General features: G+C 46.1%; 1 protein-coding gene across 1 annotated transcript in view; it reads left to right on the top strand.

Moving 5' to 3' along the window:
- Positions 1–16,504, top strand: part of LOC111066538 (headcase protein) — a 76,807-nt gene extending 60,303 nt beyond the window's left edge. Inside the window, 4 exon segments of the mRNA XM_022355245.2 lie at positions 12,166–12,354; positions 14,306–14,394; positions 14,457–14,556; positions 14,655–16,504. Of these exon segments, the coding sequence (XP_022210937.2) occupies positions 12,166–12,354; positions 14,306–14,394; positions 14,457–14,556; positions 14,655–16,130 (1,854 nt within the window). The 3' untranslated portion in view covers positions 16,131–16,504.
- Positions 16,505–17,086: the final 582 nt, after the last annotated feature.

The following is a 17,086-nucleotide window of genomic DNA, read 5'->3' as shown; positions in this document are numbered from 1 at the left end:
GTCCAATTTAAAGGAACATTTTCAGACTTTAAATGTTTTCAGTTTCGTTTGGTTCGTAAAAGAGCCTTAAAATAGCAGGGAGAGAAGACGGCCAGAGGAGAGGGAGCGGAAGAAGAAATCGCAGTCTGCCAAAAAACTTGCACTTGAAGTGAGTCTGGGAGTTGAGTTCCCATTCAGTGTTTCTTGTTGGATGCCTTTGATTCGTTCGTTCATTCATTCATTCATTCATAAGCGGTTGTCGAAACATTTTTGCATGATGTTGAAGCTGATGATGATGCTGATGTTAAAGTGCTTTTGATGCTCATTTCATTACAAGAGAACAAGGGGGGGGAGAGACGACGAGAGGGAGATGGAATGACCGGTCAGACAGAGAAATTTAAAAATGTATTTTAAAATCAGAGACGGAACCAGGGACTGGGAAGAGGGAATGAGGAAGCAGGAACCTGGGAAGCCTTGTCCGCCTATTGATTTTTACGAGCAGCTAAAGGTAAAGTTCATCGAACCGACTGCACTCCGACTCCACACATGCTGGGCATGTCCCTACCTACCTGGACCTGGAGGAGACCCTGCAGTATTCACATATTTTTTCATTAATTTTTCACTGCCAAAAGCTTCGAGTTAGCACCAATTAGTCGCATCCGTTGCTCTGGCTGCTCTCCTCTCATACATTTTATTTTATTTTTCGTGTTTTGGCAAATCTTCAACTTCAGTTTGGTTTGTTGGTCGTCCGTTGCCAGACTTTGTAGAGTCATTGACCAACTTCAATCCTTTTCTATTTTTTTTTTTGCCCTGCAATTTTTTTTCCCTGTTCTCCCTAAGCTTGCAGCACATCCCCCTCTCTCACATTCTTTCTGTCTTTCTTTCTCAGTCTCCCTTTTTCCCTTGTGTCCACTTTCTGTTTTTTATTTCTGTTTTGTGGGTTGTAGGGACAGTGGAGCCTTTCATGTCTGTTTAACTTATTTGACATGGGTCGAGTCCTGCGCTTTCCACAAATATTACAGACAGGGAAAGGGAGAGGAGACACTGTCTATGGCTATATCTCCGTCTCTGTCTCTGTCCTGGGGCAGTCCATTATGTCCTGGCTTATTTGTTTTAATATTCGCTGCTCGTTTTTCAGCTAGTTTTGGCCAAAAGTCCTTTGCATAGACCCTACCCATTCACTATTTCATGCTCCCTGCTCTGCTCCTTGGCTTATCGTTAACAGCACATTAAAGGATTTCAATGCCGTCGGCTTCGAGCAGCAGAACATTTTGCACCACAAACATTTTGCTTATTGACTTTGTTGGCACTTTGACGCCTTATCGCCCATCTACATTGATATGCCCCTACTTTTTCTTCTTTCTCCACTTGTCTGGATTTGTTTGGGCCCATAGTCAGACAGGGAAAGAGGGACAGACGGGCAGACAAACATTTCCGCTCTGGTGGCTGCCTATGGTTGGACGGTCGGTCACGTGCGGCTTTGGCTTTAGCTTCGATTCGATCCGTTTCATTTTGTTTTGGGTTGGTTTCACTTCCTTCAGCTGCTTCAAGGACACAATATGGCAAGTGGCAAATCAATAAACTTAACCCTGGAAAGAAGAAGGAAGCCATAGCCTGAGAAATTTGTAAGGATCTGAGGATCCCAAAGATGAGTACCCTTCCAGTCTTTAAGATTTAATGTGGCTCCTGACGTTGTATGGTGCCTAATCCATCAACAATTTCTGGACTCCTCCTTCCTCTGCTCCTCCCTTCTTTATTTCTCCGCTTGTCTGCAATTCAATCAAAATTTGCCTTGGCTTTGCACAAAAACAATTGAGTTTGTCTCGAGAGAAGGCTTCTCACATCTTCCGCCTCTGAGGGATTATTCTCTGGCCATCTTCTAGTCGCTCTGTTTGCCACCTTCCCCACCTGTTCCGACACTTGCTCCTGCCACTCCTCCTCCGACTGGTATTGGACACGCCCCAATTGTGTTTTTGGCATTGTCGCGACTTGGCTGACAACATCTCTCAGCAGACGACACTTGTCGACGGTCTCCTTCTCCTGGGATACAGTGGGTATTCCTTATGGTGGGAAATACTTCCTCTTGGAGTGAATTTTCCTTAATGTGGCTCTACCTTCTGTCTGGTGTCTACCATCTCCCGGTTCCTGTCCCTGAATTCTCTCTTCTCTTCTGTCCGCTTCCCTTCTCCAGTTCTGCCGTTTGTGTTAATGTCTCTTGGCAAACTTTCGCTGTCGCTGCATCGTCGTCGCCATCGTTGCTGTCATTGTCTCTGATGCGCCTCCTCTAGATTGTCCTTCTGCTGCTTCTCATTCTCCTCCTCCTGCTTCTGCTGGTCGTTATCTATGGCTGGCAACGACAGGCAGCATTGATTTAATGACGTTGATGGGGCGCCACTCGTGCCCTTGCCACTGCCACCGCTCCACTTGAGCTTCTCCTGATGCTTTATTTATTGATTTAACTTTGCAATATCGCTAGAGAGAAATCCTTTCTCTATGCTCTCTCCTCTTTTTATTTGGCGCACTTAACGCGTTTTCGTATCCTTGAATGGATTTCCCTTTTATTTTTGCAGAGCTAACGAAATTTATGCGTTTTCCATCCCCGTCCCCCTGCTTCTTTGAGGCGCCCCTAAGCTTCTTTTAAATAAATAACGAAAAAAATGGAGAAAAAACGTCGAAGAGAAAGGCGGGAAGAAAAGCAGAGCTGAGCAGTGCGTTGAACTCTGTGTCTGTTTCCCCCGCTGCCTTGAAGCGCCTCTCCTTTATTGCCTTTTATTGGTTTTTGATTCGTCTTTTACCTTTTGGCATATGTATACATATGTATGTACATATGTATCCTCCATGCCCCAGCTTTACCCTCTGGAGAGCATTGTTTGCTCCTTTCTGTTCATTACCCATAAGAAGCTCAAGTCCTTCATTCTGAAACGTAGTGCACAATTGCAGGGGCTCAAAAGGATCCCCGAAAGGAGAAATGGCACAAAATTAATTATCGAGGCAGTAAGCCACGCCTCCACGCCATAAGACGCCCTTTACTTGTTTTGTGTCTGCAGATTTTTACAGATTTTTTTCATGTTGTGGGAATCTTATTACCTCTCCCTCTCTCTACTTCACGCTGCCTCTCTCTGGGTTTCTGTCTGTCTGTTCTCTGTTTGAGTGTAATGAAATTATCCTGAATGAGAGGGCTCAACGCTCGACATGCGTGCCCCAACCTCCTGTCTCACTTTCAACAAGTTCAAAATTCGCCCTTCAATCGGATGCCGGGTCCTGGGTCCAAAGTCTACCCTGAAGGAGGCATCTGAGGAGCTTGCAATTTAATTACTCTGTGGTTTGCTGTTTGGAAAACTCACAATATACATAAATACATACACATGTATATGTAGGTACTCGTATTTGTGGCTCTTGTGGTATACCCTACCAACAACAATAACTGCACCTGTAAGGGGCAGGAATTTGTATTTAATGTCTGGTCTGGACTCTGGCCACTCCTCGGACTCCTCGTCCTCCTTCCTGCGTGCAATTTGTAAGCATTTTTCCATGCAATCTCGAGAAAGGAGCTCCTCCTGGTCTCCAGAACTCGAATGTTCATTAGTTTAATTACCAAAATGGAGTTCAGTCCACACGAGGGAAATCCTTGGCTTCCTGCCGTCCAATGTATGCAATGAAAAATTCACAAACGCAATCAGAAATTGGCCAAAAAAGTGCTGCTCCTGTTGCTGTTTCTGTCCTTCTGCTTTTGCTCTGGACTTGAAGCTATTCAAAAAGAACATGAAAAACTTGACAAAAGCTTTGGCTGCGAGAGCAACAAGAGAAAGTTTTTTTTAGAGATGGAGAAAGTGTGGATCTATCTCTAAGTTTTGGAGAAAGTGTGAGAAATGAGGGGATGTCCCTAGTTCTAACGCTAGCATGTGCTTTAAATCATTTTCATTTTCCGTTGACAGCAGCTGTTCCTCCTCCTGAATCCTTGTGTCTGGATGGTCATTGTCCTGCGCTGATTTCTGTTTTTGGTTGTTCAACTTGTGGCCTCTCTCCCTGAATCCATCCGAGTGTCTCGTGTCCCCTGTCCTACGGCTGAGCGAGCACTCATCGCACCTTGTTTTCTCAGTTAAACTGTCAACTTGGCGGAGGAACAGTTTTTTAACCCGCGTAGAGCGTACATCCCCCTTTTTGGACCCTGATTAATTGCCGTTTCTGTGTGCGCCCCGAAAGTTGATGAAGTTTTTAGTGTCCAACAAAGTGCTGTTGCTGGAGAGGAGGGGTCCAGGGCATGGCTAATTATTAATGTAAATGTTTTCACTTTTAATAGAAGCTTCATCGCCACCGCTGCCGCTCCTTCTGTCTGGCTTATTGGGCTGGAGGAGAAGCAGTCGCACTCTCTCTCTCTCTAATTGCCGTTAAACATGCAGCTTACATGACCAATGGTCAATGGAGGAGGGAATGGGGGCGTAGAAAGGAGAGCACTTTCCATTTCGGTTATCCCTTCGCTACCACAGAGCTCTCTCTCGACTCCTGTCTGTGTGGCAGGTGTCATTATCCTTGCCGCTCATACGCTGCTCTTTAATTAAAAATGCTAATAAGGACGAGCACTTCGTGCTCCTGTTCTGTTCTGTCTTTGTACCCCTCGAAAGATACTTAGCGATGATGTTACTGACACCTTGAAAAGTGAAACAGCCGCCACAGAAGGTAGAGAGGATGGGGCATTGGGCATGAGGAGCTGGCTCTGGTTTTGTTCTTTTGTGGCACGATTTGCGCTCTTGATGAGCACAAGTAAGTATTTGTGGCAGTAGCGGAAGATATCAGACTATCAGTGTTTGGGTTGAGTGTGTCTGGGATTATATTTCAGAGCTGGGAAAATAGGGAAACTAGTTCAAGGGGGGAATGGAACTACAGAAGGAGGAACTACCGAGATTTTCCCTGAAAACTCTTGGTGTTCTGTTGGATCAGAGAGTTATGTCAGTTGTATTTAATCAAACAAGCACACTGCTACCTCTTTGGAACTTGTTCCCCCTTCCTCTTCAACCCTGAAGACGAGCTCACATCTGTCGAGTGGTGCCGCGTACCGTGCAACCACATGGAGGACTGAGGTGCAGCTCAACAAGGACTCAACTTTTGCCATTTATTGGCCTTTAAAGCGGTGTCGAGTGCAGTGGCTTCATTCTCTCTCTCTGCCTCTCCTTCTGTCTGTCTCTTTTACTTTCTGTTTGTCTGCGTCTCTGTCTGCTTTCTGCAAGTAGTAGTGTGAGACGGGCAGTAGGAGGTGAAGTCGAGGATTGGTGGTTTTTAATGTCGTGTTTATTTTGACATTTTCATTATATGCGTATTTTGTGTGTGGGTGTGTGTTGGTTCATTGTCTGCGTCTGGCTGCGTTTTGTATGCTTGCCACCTTGCGCACGCCCCACGCTACATACCACACCCCTCTGGTGTTGGGGTCTATAAACTGCTGTTGTTTGGAGCAAAGACCAGAGCAAAGCCAGCTTTTTAATTATATTATTTCGGCAACCTTTAACCTGAAAATGTTAAAGTTTTCCCATCGTTTTCTTCGTAAGATTCCATTGCGGGAGAAATGCGAAATGGAACAGTGGCAAATGAGATGGTGCATTGCATTTGGGAATGGAATCCTTTAACTTTTTTCAGCGTCTGCCTATCGTATCCACGGCAAGTGAATGTCCTGTCGATTTCAAGAAAAAGTTGTTTCTCGTTTTCTGTCTCTTTTGTTTTAATCAAAACTTTCTCACACTCCCTATGCTCCTTTTTCCCTTTTCTCCGCCTCCTTCCTTTTCGCTGATAACTTTTCACTGAGGTTTGAATTTGCACGCTTTTGGGTCTGCTATTTTCCTCGTTTTGTACTGTAATTAAAATCCAGACGTCTGTCTCCTTCTGTTGTTCCTTCTTGTCCCTCTGCATTTGCTTTAGTTTTTTTTTTTTTTGCATAAGCTTTTCTTTTCAGCTTGGCTTTTCGCAATTATAAAGATATGCGCTCCAAACGAATGCCATTCCATGCAATTTCTCGGTGCAGCGATAAAAATTTCAGTAGAAGGCAATGGAAAAGCGGGAAAACAGAAACAGAAATTTAATTAGGTTCAAATGCGTTCCCTCTGGGTTGGCCCCCTCCCCTCATACTCCGCCCCTACCGGCCCATTCAGCGATCAATTGGTGGCAAATACAGTTTGTTGACTCCCACTTGCTTCTTATCTGCGGCACTCTCTCCAACTCTAGCGAAGACGCAACTATTGTAGAAAATGGCAAACAAAATGGCCTGCCTTCGTCGTTCCGTTGACTATTTCTGTTGTTGACAGCACTTATCGGCCCAGACCCCACACTAGAGTCTCGTTCAGTTGGGGTTCATTGATTCTTGTGCTCGATAAGAAGTGTAGGCTACAGAGCTTCAGTTCCCAGCAGAGCAGTTCCCATCCAGCGAGCGGTTAGCTCCCAGAGAACCCTTCCCAAAGAGTTAGATCTCCTGATTCCAGTACAAGATCTTTCAGGTACAGTGCGGAAATTGTGGTTATTGCCACTTTCCTTTTACAAATCGTATCCCTATCTTTCGTCTGCTTTCCTATCGTAACACTCCTAATGACAGATACATAAGGAAACAAAGAGTTAACTCAGTGGATCTATCTGTGCTTCGACATAACACGCACCGTTCGCCAGTTGATAAGCCACGAAAAATAAAAAAATACAAACATTCGTGACTTGGATAAGTGCTTGCAGAAACTCACTGCTCTGCTAGGGCCAATACACATACGTTTGCGTTGCCCTTAAAGCATCATGGGGATTAAGTTAAGTGGAAGAAATTACACCAAAGAGGATACACTTGTCCGCTCCCTCTCTATCCTTCCTGTTAGGGGGAAATGGCTTACAGTTCGCTTAGTTTCTGCCAGCTAATGGGGGATCGGGGAGGATTAGGTTCGAATCAAAGCAATGTACTGTGACTCCGTAAAATGCACTCGGAATCTGTAGTTGGGAAAGAGTGCAGAAGGAGCAACAAGAAGCGGAAAGGAGCAGAGCCTTAAAAAATAATTAAACAATTACGTTCTAGGAGTCACCCCTTGTTCGGAGGCCATAATAAAACTATTAGCTGCCAGCAAATGCATTTAAATTGCTTGCTTAAGGCGCAGCCTTGAATGGAGAGGGTGTGTCCTGTTATATCCTTCGGCAGATCCAATAACCATCAATGTCTGGCGAATGTCTGGGGGCGAGTGCCTTTAAAATTTGCTTCTTTTGCTTTTGCTTTTCATATAAAAATAATTGTTATGCTCCGGAATCGGGTTTAAAAGGAAGGAAGGAAGGGAGCCACAGTCCCCGTCGCAGGACCCCTCCTCAGGATGCAGTTCAATAAACTGTTAAAAAGGCAAAGCATACTTAAAGGCGAACAAAAAATGAAATTGGAAATTGCATTTGTTTTTGTTTTTGATTCTGAATCCGCTGCTCCCTTTATTCCTTCATGACTCCTCCCATACAAGTATACGTATACTTACATGTATATCCCACATATAAGTATATATCGTACGAATACGGGATCTTTGGCCAATCGAAAGCCATTATGCCACAGCACATTGAATGCCCCATAAATAATGGCAGGAATGGGGAATGAGGAATAAGAGGTCCAGTTCAGAGTACGATCCAAGCAGAACAGAAGAAAAGGGCAAGCATAATTTATTTGCAAATTGATATTTAAAGGTCAAGGCGAAGGAATGTCCGAGCAAGAGCCGCTTTGGGGGGAGTCCGGAGAGCTTTTGGCTAATGGAAAATGAAAAATTTGCTTATCAAAGGACATGCTTAGGACTGCACAGGATAGGTCATTGGAGTGACCAAGACATGGATGGCGGAGATGAGTACTGCAGAAAAGTTCCTTGAACTGCTGCGCTTATCAAACACTTTATGCTGCGGCCTAGTGAATTTATAGCGCAAGTCATGCCCTGTCCCTCTGTTTGTCTCGATATGCAACATAATCTGTGAATCTCTCCCACCATAGAATCTCTACTCCTTCCAGATGGTGCCCCATAGATATTCCTGCCTTTTTATTCCGCAATTGTGTCGCGCATTTGAATTAAGTGCAAATGACATGAGATTTTCAGTGGAAAACAATGCGAGGCGCCCCTTCATTTTGGACACTCTGGTGTAGCAAGATTTTAAGCCACTGCACAGTTGTACAACAGAGTGGAGTCCTGGCTCCTGTCCTCCTCTGTCTCCTGACGCAGCCGCTGCTTCTGCATTTCCCTTTGACTGTGGCTTGGCTTAGCACTCCTTTCGCTTGTTTTTCCACAGCTGAGTTTTTCATTGTCTGGCTCTGGTTCTTGGGTGCTTTTTGAATTTATTGAAATGTTTGTTTGTCTGCCATGTTTGCTGTGGCTGGCTGTCCTTGTTGCTTGCGTGCATTGTTGGCAAGGCTCCTCCGCCTTCTTCTGGTGCTCATTCAATCCTGCCACAGCTGCGCCAGGCGTATGCAATTCTTTATCCCTCATTCCGCCCCTTTGCTCCGCCAGAGTTGTCATTGTCATTGCTGCTGTTGCTGTTCCCTGGCTGCTGCTGCATTTGTTGTCGCAAAATATTATTACTCCATTTCATTTATAAAAGTGCTCCCATCCCGTCCCGCCATCCATCCATCCCCTCCTTCTTCGCTTTAGGGAGGAGGATCTGGCACAGGAGGAACTGCCATTTCATTTCATTGTCAGTGTCGTGTCGTGTACGCCCTACCCCTACCCCCTGCCCATGCCACATGCCTCGTACTATGTGCCTCCTACTTATTGCCATTGTTGCTGGCTTGTCATTGGCTTTAACTCCTAATCTGCCAGCCAGGTCACATCTGGCCCATTGATCAAAGTGTCTTGTCTCTCCTTCTCTATCTCTGCCACAACGTGGCAATGTGGCAGAGTGGCACTGTGAATGCGACTGTCAACTTGTTTAAATTAAGCACCTAGCCACCACGCCCATCAAACCATCAGCCCACACGTAGAGTTTGTTTTCTCTTTGACAATTTTCAAATTTATTCTGCAATTTCTTTTGTCTTTTGAAACGCCTACGGAGTCTCCTCCGAAAGTATTGAAGAAACCATTTAATGCACGCTTTTCCTGGACAATTTTTCAATTTCCACACACAATTGACAATTGAGAATGATGGGAGAATCCCCCTCTCCAAAAGAGGGGTAAATGAATAGTTTTTCCGGGTTAATAAACTAGCTTTCTACGCCCACAGCAGAAGTTCTGCAGCAGTTGTGGCAGCCTCTCTAATGAGGATTTTTCCAGCTGTCTTTAAGGTGAGTCAATGAGGGGAGGGGCCAGAATGGCTCACATATGTTTGCTTTCTGTCTGCACAAACACTCATGATTACACCCATGCACACGCACATCCCGAGAACATTCATTTATGAGTGGAAGGAATATGTGAATAAGGAGCTTAAAGAGGCGACTTCTTTGCAGATGCCAAGAAATGAATATTGGAATATTAAACACTTTTATTAACTTTTGCATAAGCTAAGGCGGAGAAGAAATACAAGTCAATACAGGGATCCAAAAGGGGAGGAATGGGCGACATAATTTAGTGGATAGAAATGCTCCGAGTGAGAGATATTTATGGCAAAAATTTTTAATGGATTATCACCAGCTTCCGCAGCACTTGCCACACCCCCGAGGCTGCATGCTAGGATGAAAGGACAACCCTATAGGGAGGGGCCATAGCCATATAGACCATACCATCGAAATGCCTTTTAGTTTAATGTGTTTATGAAAAGCAAAGCACTTTGAATCTAAGTCAAATGGAATTGAATTGAATGGAATATAGTTGGAACGGAGCACCATTGTCTTTTGGAACGGTTCGGGGTGTGGCCAGAGCTCCCAACTCCCAAATTGAAACCTTTTTGATTTGTGGCACAGTTCGAGTCACAGTTTGTGTGTTGATATTTACAGGCGGGGGAGGAGGATTGGAGAGGAAATGCGGCCAACGCCGCCTGATTTATGCGTCCGATGCAAGCCAAAGGAAATGACAACTGAATGGCTTCATTAGTGCCACTGCCACTGGATGCGACCCATGCTGTATGCTGGATTATTTCTGTCCTCGAGTTTATTGCACTTCGACTTTTGACTTTTGCCCTCTCTTTCTCCCCTGAAAAGTGAAAGAGAAAGACAGCGGGAGAGCCATGAAAAGATGGCGGCAATGATCACAATTCAGCAATAATAATTTCATGCTTTTAATTCTGAGAAGTTGCAGTCTCTCTCTGCCTCCCTGTGTCTCTGCGGTGGCTCCCTATGAAAATTCGCCAAAACTTTCTACACGCGACTCTCATAAATTATGAAGAGTATTTTGGGATGCCTCAATCCTTTGCCACAGGCCAACGACCGTCCTCCCCCTCTCCCTGTGGAGTAGGATCAGAGTAAGGGTCTGCCAGAAATTAGCAAATCGTCACGTAGCCTCCATGAAAGAGGGAAATGTTTACTGTTCATGGAAAAATACAAGAGAAAACCCCGACACAGGCAGAGGACTTTGATAGAATGCATGTGTGTGGCATGTATCCTTTTGGCAGACAGCGATACAGAAAAGCGGAACGATTGTTGCCGCTATCTGGGTTATTGTAATGGCTGTTGTTCGTCATCTTAGACACGCAATTGTGTTTCATGGATGCTCCCCCTTGACCGCCACTCACCCACAAATAGTCCAGCTTCCCCTTCAGCCCATTCTCTATCCTCCTTCAGCAATCAACTTAATTGCTTTCCCCCGGACGGGCAGGACAGCGCCTCTCTAGTGCAGAGATTCTTTTGTTTAGTGAGTGAAAATTGTTCTGGATATCGCTTACCAGGCGATATCCTGGCATCCCCCTGGTTTTGAGTGAACAAACATTCATTAATCGAATCTGTTGCTCCAACATTGTTGGGCCAAAAGGCTGAAAGTTGATTTTATTGTTGCCAAGATTTATGAGCCACGGCCCCAAGAGCCTCCCAAGTGGTGGCAGGGCAAATAGAAACGGGCTAAGACAATTGCAATGGTCCCGTGCAAATATTCATTTGTTGATTATTTTCTCCGAGTTTGTTTGCCGAAGAAGAGAAGCAGCAGGGGTATGTGGCAGAGTGTCATCTTCAAGGTGGAGTTCTCGTTACACCCCTCCCCCTTCCCTCTTTCCAACTTCCTTTGTGTGTGTGTGCCGCAACAAAAGTTCTTGGCAAATATTAGCAAAAGTTGCGGCAGAGAGAAAAGTTGTTTAGGGAAAGTACTTGAGTTCCGGCTTAAGCTGAAGATTACTCTATAGCTAAAGCGTTGCCCCATCCCCATCCCCTAACTACCTTTTACTCCTCTCTCCCGCTCTTTCTTACCCGATCCTATTAAAAGTGCATTAAACTTGTCCCAGAGACATTCCCGAGCTGCAATTGATTGGGGCTACGTGTCCTTTGGCTTTGTTTCGTTTAATTTCACTAAATTATTCAACTGTCTGCCTCTCACTCTCGCTCATTGTCTATCTGTGTATGTGTGTGCCGTTATTACGTCTGGTCAGGTGCTGGGCTAGCCGAATTGAGTCACAAATACTATTCCTTCATCATTGGGTTAGTTGCTAGTTAGTTGGTAGCATTGTAGGTCCCATAGATCCTTTCAACACCTTTTGGCTCTAGCTTCAGTTTTGGCCCTAGCTCTTTGACGGCTTTATTACAAAGAGAGAAAATAAGAGGGAGAAGGGACTACTGGCTCGCCATATTGATTATCGATTTGGGAATTGGCCTGGTCTGGTCCTGGTCCTGGTCTTACCTGGTTATGCTCCTGTGTGAGTGTGTTTGTGCTTGTATTTGTGTGCATTCAATTTAGGCAACGTGTTAGCCACTTTGGCTTAGACAACGGATCCCGATGCCATTCCCCCTTTGGGTGGCAGAGCACGTTTGGATTTTATGGTTCATTTGTTGGCGCTTAGACGCCCGACTCGCCCGCTTGTGGCTCGTGAGTCCCACTGCACACATATATTGGAAATGTTCATTGGACGCAGCCGCCTAGCCACCTTCGGAGCAGGAACAATGGTGCGGGAGCGTCCACAAAGTTGTAGAACAAAAAAATGGGAGATGATTGTGGTGTTGTTCGTGCCACTGGGAGATCCCTAAACAATAAATATAAGCAAAGAATTTTACCTACTTAGTTATGTTGGGTTGACTAAACTTGCAACATCTCGTACTCGTATCGTACTATAACATTTGCTATATGTCTGCCATTCTCTTTCCAGATCGAGGACGAGGGCAACCATGGAAACGACGAGACGCGTCTCTTCATCCTATCATCCTTGGCTACGTCGCATATGAGCCGTGTGTCCTGTATTCTGTGCGAAGAGCCCCTGCTCGTGTTCGACCGCTATCCCCTGGTCGATGGCTCCTTCTTCCTTAGCCCCAAGCAGCATTCCAGCGGCTGTATCGAGGTGAGTTATGATCTGTCCCGCTCTCCCCCTCTCCTGCTGTCCCTCTTCGTCATTTGTGATTGTCCAATGTGGCTGATGGCTGATGTGGCACCCACGCCGCCAAACTGCCACGCGGCTTTCACTCACCCACGTGTCCCACCAGCGTATACTTTCAGCAGCAATTAGAGTGGAGAGGCAGCAGCTCTTGCTCTTCTATACCAGCGTCTTCCATCTCCCTCTCTGGATGCCACTCCTTTCTGTCTCTCTTTCGGTGCAATTTATGACCCATTTCAGTCTCCATAATTACGCCCGGCCAACTGCAGATGCAGTCTGTTGCATTGTTGCATGGTGGAGTGCAGCAGTGTGGCCGGGGCACGCACGACCTACGCTTCTATAGTCTTTTCCTAGCCTCCCCCTCTCCTGGCCACTCCTCGTTATACCTCTTTTTCCTCTGCTGGGCTTTAATTTAACCCTGGATTTATAATTCATTGCCAGCTGCCGCTCCTGGGATTGGCTCCCTCCTGGCAGTGGCACTGGCCCAGGTCCATGACTGTCGGGAAGTGCTCCTCCTTCTCCACGTCCTCCTTTCCCCCTGACTTTGACTCTGCTTCTCTTTGTGGTTCGTGGGCGACTGAGGTGGAGGCAATGGCAGTGGCACCAATCTCCTGGCCAAGTTTATGCATTTTGCATTTTATTTGAAATTATTATGTCGCGTCGCATTGCCCCGCACCCCCTGCCAGTGTCACTGCAGCGTTGTCTCTGCCACTGGCTCTGTCCTTTTGTACGGCATGGAAAAATGCGCTCAGTTCCAAAAGACTTCCGCAGCCCCACCCCCTCTGTAAAGATTGGAAAGTTGGCGCTACTGACACACGATACACTAACCGAAAGGGAGAGTCGGGCTCTGGCAGTCTGTTTGGCAGAGAATGCATTTAAACGGTATTTTAAAGGAAGTAAAAAGTTAACAATTGAATAAATTATTGCTTTAATGCTGCAGTAATAGTGGATTTCCGATAGTGGTTTTTCGATAAAGGGTAGTCCCGTATTCGTTTCCTCCTTAGTTCACAATTTCCTCCCGCAATAATTTCTCATTGTTTGTGTGTCTGGGCCCTTGGCGTTTGTTGAATTATGCGGCAGGTTCCGCCCCCTTTTTATACCCGTACTCAAAAAAGAGTTAAGGGGTATATTAGATTTGTGGTAAAAATGGATGTGTGCAACGCAGAGAAGGAAACGTTTCCGACCCCATAAAGTATATATATTCTTGATCAGCATCAATAGCCGAGTCTATATAGCCATGTCCGTCTGTCCGTCTGTCCGTCCATCTGTCCGTCCGTCCGTCTTGATGAGCGCCTGGATCTCAGAGACTATAAGAGCTAGAGAAACCAAATTTGGTTTCCAGACTCATGTGATATCACACTGCTACAAGTGTATTTCAAAATTTCGCCCCGCCCCCTTCCGCCCACACAAAAGACGAAAATCTGTGGCAGGCACAGTTTTAAAGATACGATAAAACTAAAACCGCAGTATCGTAGAGAATGCCCATATCTACCAGATTGCCGAATCTGAATCAGATCGGATCATAATTATAGCCAGAATGAAATAATTTTCAGTTGCTTCCCCTCCCCCTCCCGCACACTCTGCCGCGTTCAGTGCGCGAGCAACCCCTAGCGGAGGAGATGTAGAATCTAAATGGTACTTGTACAAACTACATGTTAGATGTAGAATAGACATTGTAGATGAGATGTAGATAAAAAATGTAGCAAAAAAATGTAAAATGTAAAATTTTTTTTTTAATTCTAAAATTCTAAAAAAATCATGCTCAAAAATGTATATACTGACTGAGTACGGGTATAAGTAGAGTCGCGTCCCCAGAAGCGACTCACACGTTCCTTCTCGTTATTCCTGTTCTGGGTGCACCAGTTTCTCCACACCGTATTAAACTTCCGTTTCCGTCCTTTATTCCGTTCCCTTAAAGGTTAAATACGAGGGACGCACGCTATACTTGACCTCTGTGTGCATGAGCTGCCTGGACGGAACCTCCAGCAGTCGTCTCATCAGCTGCAGGTAAGCATATAGCGGCACTTGATGATGAACTTTTACCATCTATCCGGTCTATCCTATCACAGATTCTGCAAGGAACCCTGGGATGGATCCAGCCTGGTTCTCGGCACCATGTACGCCTACGACATCTTCGCGGCCATGCCCTGCTGCGCCGAGAGGTTCAAGGTGAGTCTTAGAGCTAAGCGATACAGTGGAAGACCCATCCATCCATTCATGTAATGTCTGTGTGATCCCGTTTTCGCCTTCTGCCACTCCCTTTGCAGTGCAATAACTGCTTCAAAATGCTGATGCATCCCCAGCAGCGGCTGAGCTTCTACAGCGACTACTCGCATGGGGTGACATGTCCCTACTGCAACACCCAAGACACGCACTTCGTCAAGCCGCTGAGCTTCTGCTACGCCAAGAGCTCCGCGACACGGTTGCCGACGCTCGCATAACATGAGGCCCCGTTGGAGCCTCCGGCAGGTACGGCAGCCGCAGTAGCAGCAGCCAGTGCCACAGGTGCTCCAACGGCCTCCTCGACGGCGAAGCAGCCTATCTTCAATGCGGCCATCGACTACTCGGCCCCACTGCAGCAGCAGATCAACCCGGACCTGATTGGCGCCCATCCCCATGCCCAGCAGCACCAACAGCAGCAGCAACAGGGGAGGCAACAGCAGCCGCCACAGCAGCAAATACATCAGCAGCCGCAGCACCAGACAGCTCCTCCCCAAAGGGGCAGCGAGGGAGGGAATTACCGCATGAACAACTTCCACCATCAGCCGCAGCAGCAGAATCAGCAGCAGCATCAGTCTGCTCCAACTCCAACTTCGATTGAAGCTCCTCAGAAGGTGAGCAGCTACCAACGCAACATCATTTCCATGAATGATGTTTTGAGAGAGTACCAGCAGCAGCAGAAGCAGCAACATCCGCAGCAACAGATGGGGAATGATGCAGGTGCCCTCCTTTTGACCAACGGCACCGCCATCAACAACCATTCAAGCCAATCCGGCGTCGGCAGCAGTATTAGTAACTTATTAAATAGCCATAATTCAAGCAACAACAGCCACAATCATCAGACCAACAACAACATCCAGAAGCTGAACGGGGCCTGGGGACAGACGGACACCATATCCGCTTTGTGGGGCTGCAGCAGCAGCAGCGGCTGCTCCTCGGGCAGCGGCTCACAACCGTCGCTCAGCCCCACCGCCAGCAGCCACAGCAAGGAGACGCTGCTGTGGACGGCCCAGACTTCGCCCAGCAGTCAACACCTCAGGGACAGCGCCAGCTTCAAGGAGCTGCAGCCACATGCCGCTTCGCCGACAGCCTCGTTGACCAGCTCCTCGGGTGCCTCATCCACCTCCGGCTGCTCTACCTCGAATGGCTGGAACACCAGCGCCGGTGGTGGCACACATTACGGCAAGCCCAACATCTGGGAGCTGCCCGGACAGTCGGCGCAACGCCTCCAGGCCCACGACATCTTCACCGATCTCCTGTCCAACCTGAGCATCAGCCAGGACAGCGGCAGCCACAGCCAAAGCCAGAGCAGCCAGACCAAGGCGGATGCTTCAGACGTCAGCTCTAACTCGTCCTCCTCCGCGGGGGAGCTTCTGGAAATGGGCAACATCTGGCGGCACAGTGTCAGCGGTCTGGGGGGTCGCCATGCGGCGCAGGTTAACACCTATCCCCAGATCTACGAGGAGCCAACAGGAGGCGCCGCTTGCATGCAGCTCTTCAACGATTATCTCAACATGCACTAGAGTAGTGCGGAGAGGAGCAGAGGAGTAGCGGATGGATAACGATTGTTACTCGTGAGAAATGTAACCCTAGAAAGAGTAAGAACAGAGCGAATCGGAGATAAGAAAAGAGCAACATTTTATGAAAAATCTAAATATCCAACAAATTTTTAGAGCAAACTTGAAACCGAAACAAGAGTTGAAGTTTTGTTTGTTGTTTGCGATTAGTTTTAGATCGTCATTTGATTTTAATACACCCACACAGGCAAACATTTTTACACACCTTTACACATATAATAACTCCTTCACTGAGAGAAAACAATGCAAACTAAAAAAAATTTTTTTGTTATTTTTGTTGAGTTTTGTTTATTTCTTTTATACAAAAGCAATTTTTAGTTTTATTTTTTATAAAAAAATTTGTATACATATTACCAAAAAAAAAAATGAACAACAAAAAGAAAAAAGGAAATATAAAAACAAAGAGATAGCGGGAGACCGAAGGAGAAGAGGAAACATTTACATCACGACGAAGGACAGTTTTATTTAGCGAAATTGAAGGCAAGGCATTAAATTGTTTTAACAAATCACGAGAAATGCTGTGCTGCTCAATAACAAAAGAGAAGGAAAACCAGAATAAAGTAGAAAAGAGTAGACGTTGAAGGCGAATAGAAGGACGGATACGGATAAGGAGAACGCGAAACATTTGCTACAATTTATGAAACGTAATATTACAAAAACTAAATTTAATTAAAACAACATTATCGATAAGTTGCACATCTTTACCTAAACGATTGGTAATTATTCCTAGTTTTAGTAAGCGAAACGAGAACCGAACCTTCAAGCGAATAAGTTTCTCTCTCCATTACACGATTCAGTTCGACCCAGAAAAAATTACATACCCACCCCCACTCACTGAAAAATAGCAGCAGGGCAGCACATGCAACAGAGTACATACACTCCCCTCTACAGGTGTTTCAAGC

The sequence above is a fragment of the Drosophila obscura genome, unplaced genomic scaffold (genome assembly GCF_018151105.1).
Source record: "Drosophila obscura isolate BZ-5 IFL unplaced genomic scaffold, ASM1815110v1 contig_150, whole genome shotgun sequence".
Classification (NCBI taxonomy): Eukaryota; Metazoa; Arthropoda; class Insecta; order Diptera; family Drosophilidae; genus Drosophila; species Drosophila obscura.
Note: the sequence above shows the minus strand (reverse complement) of the source record. Positions and strands in the feature narration are given on the sequence as shown.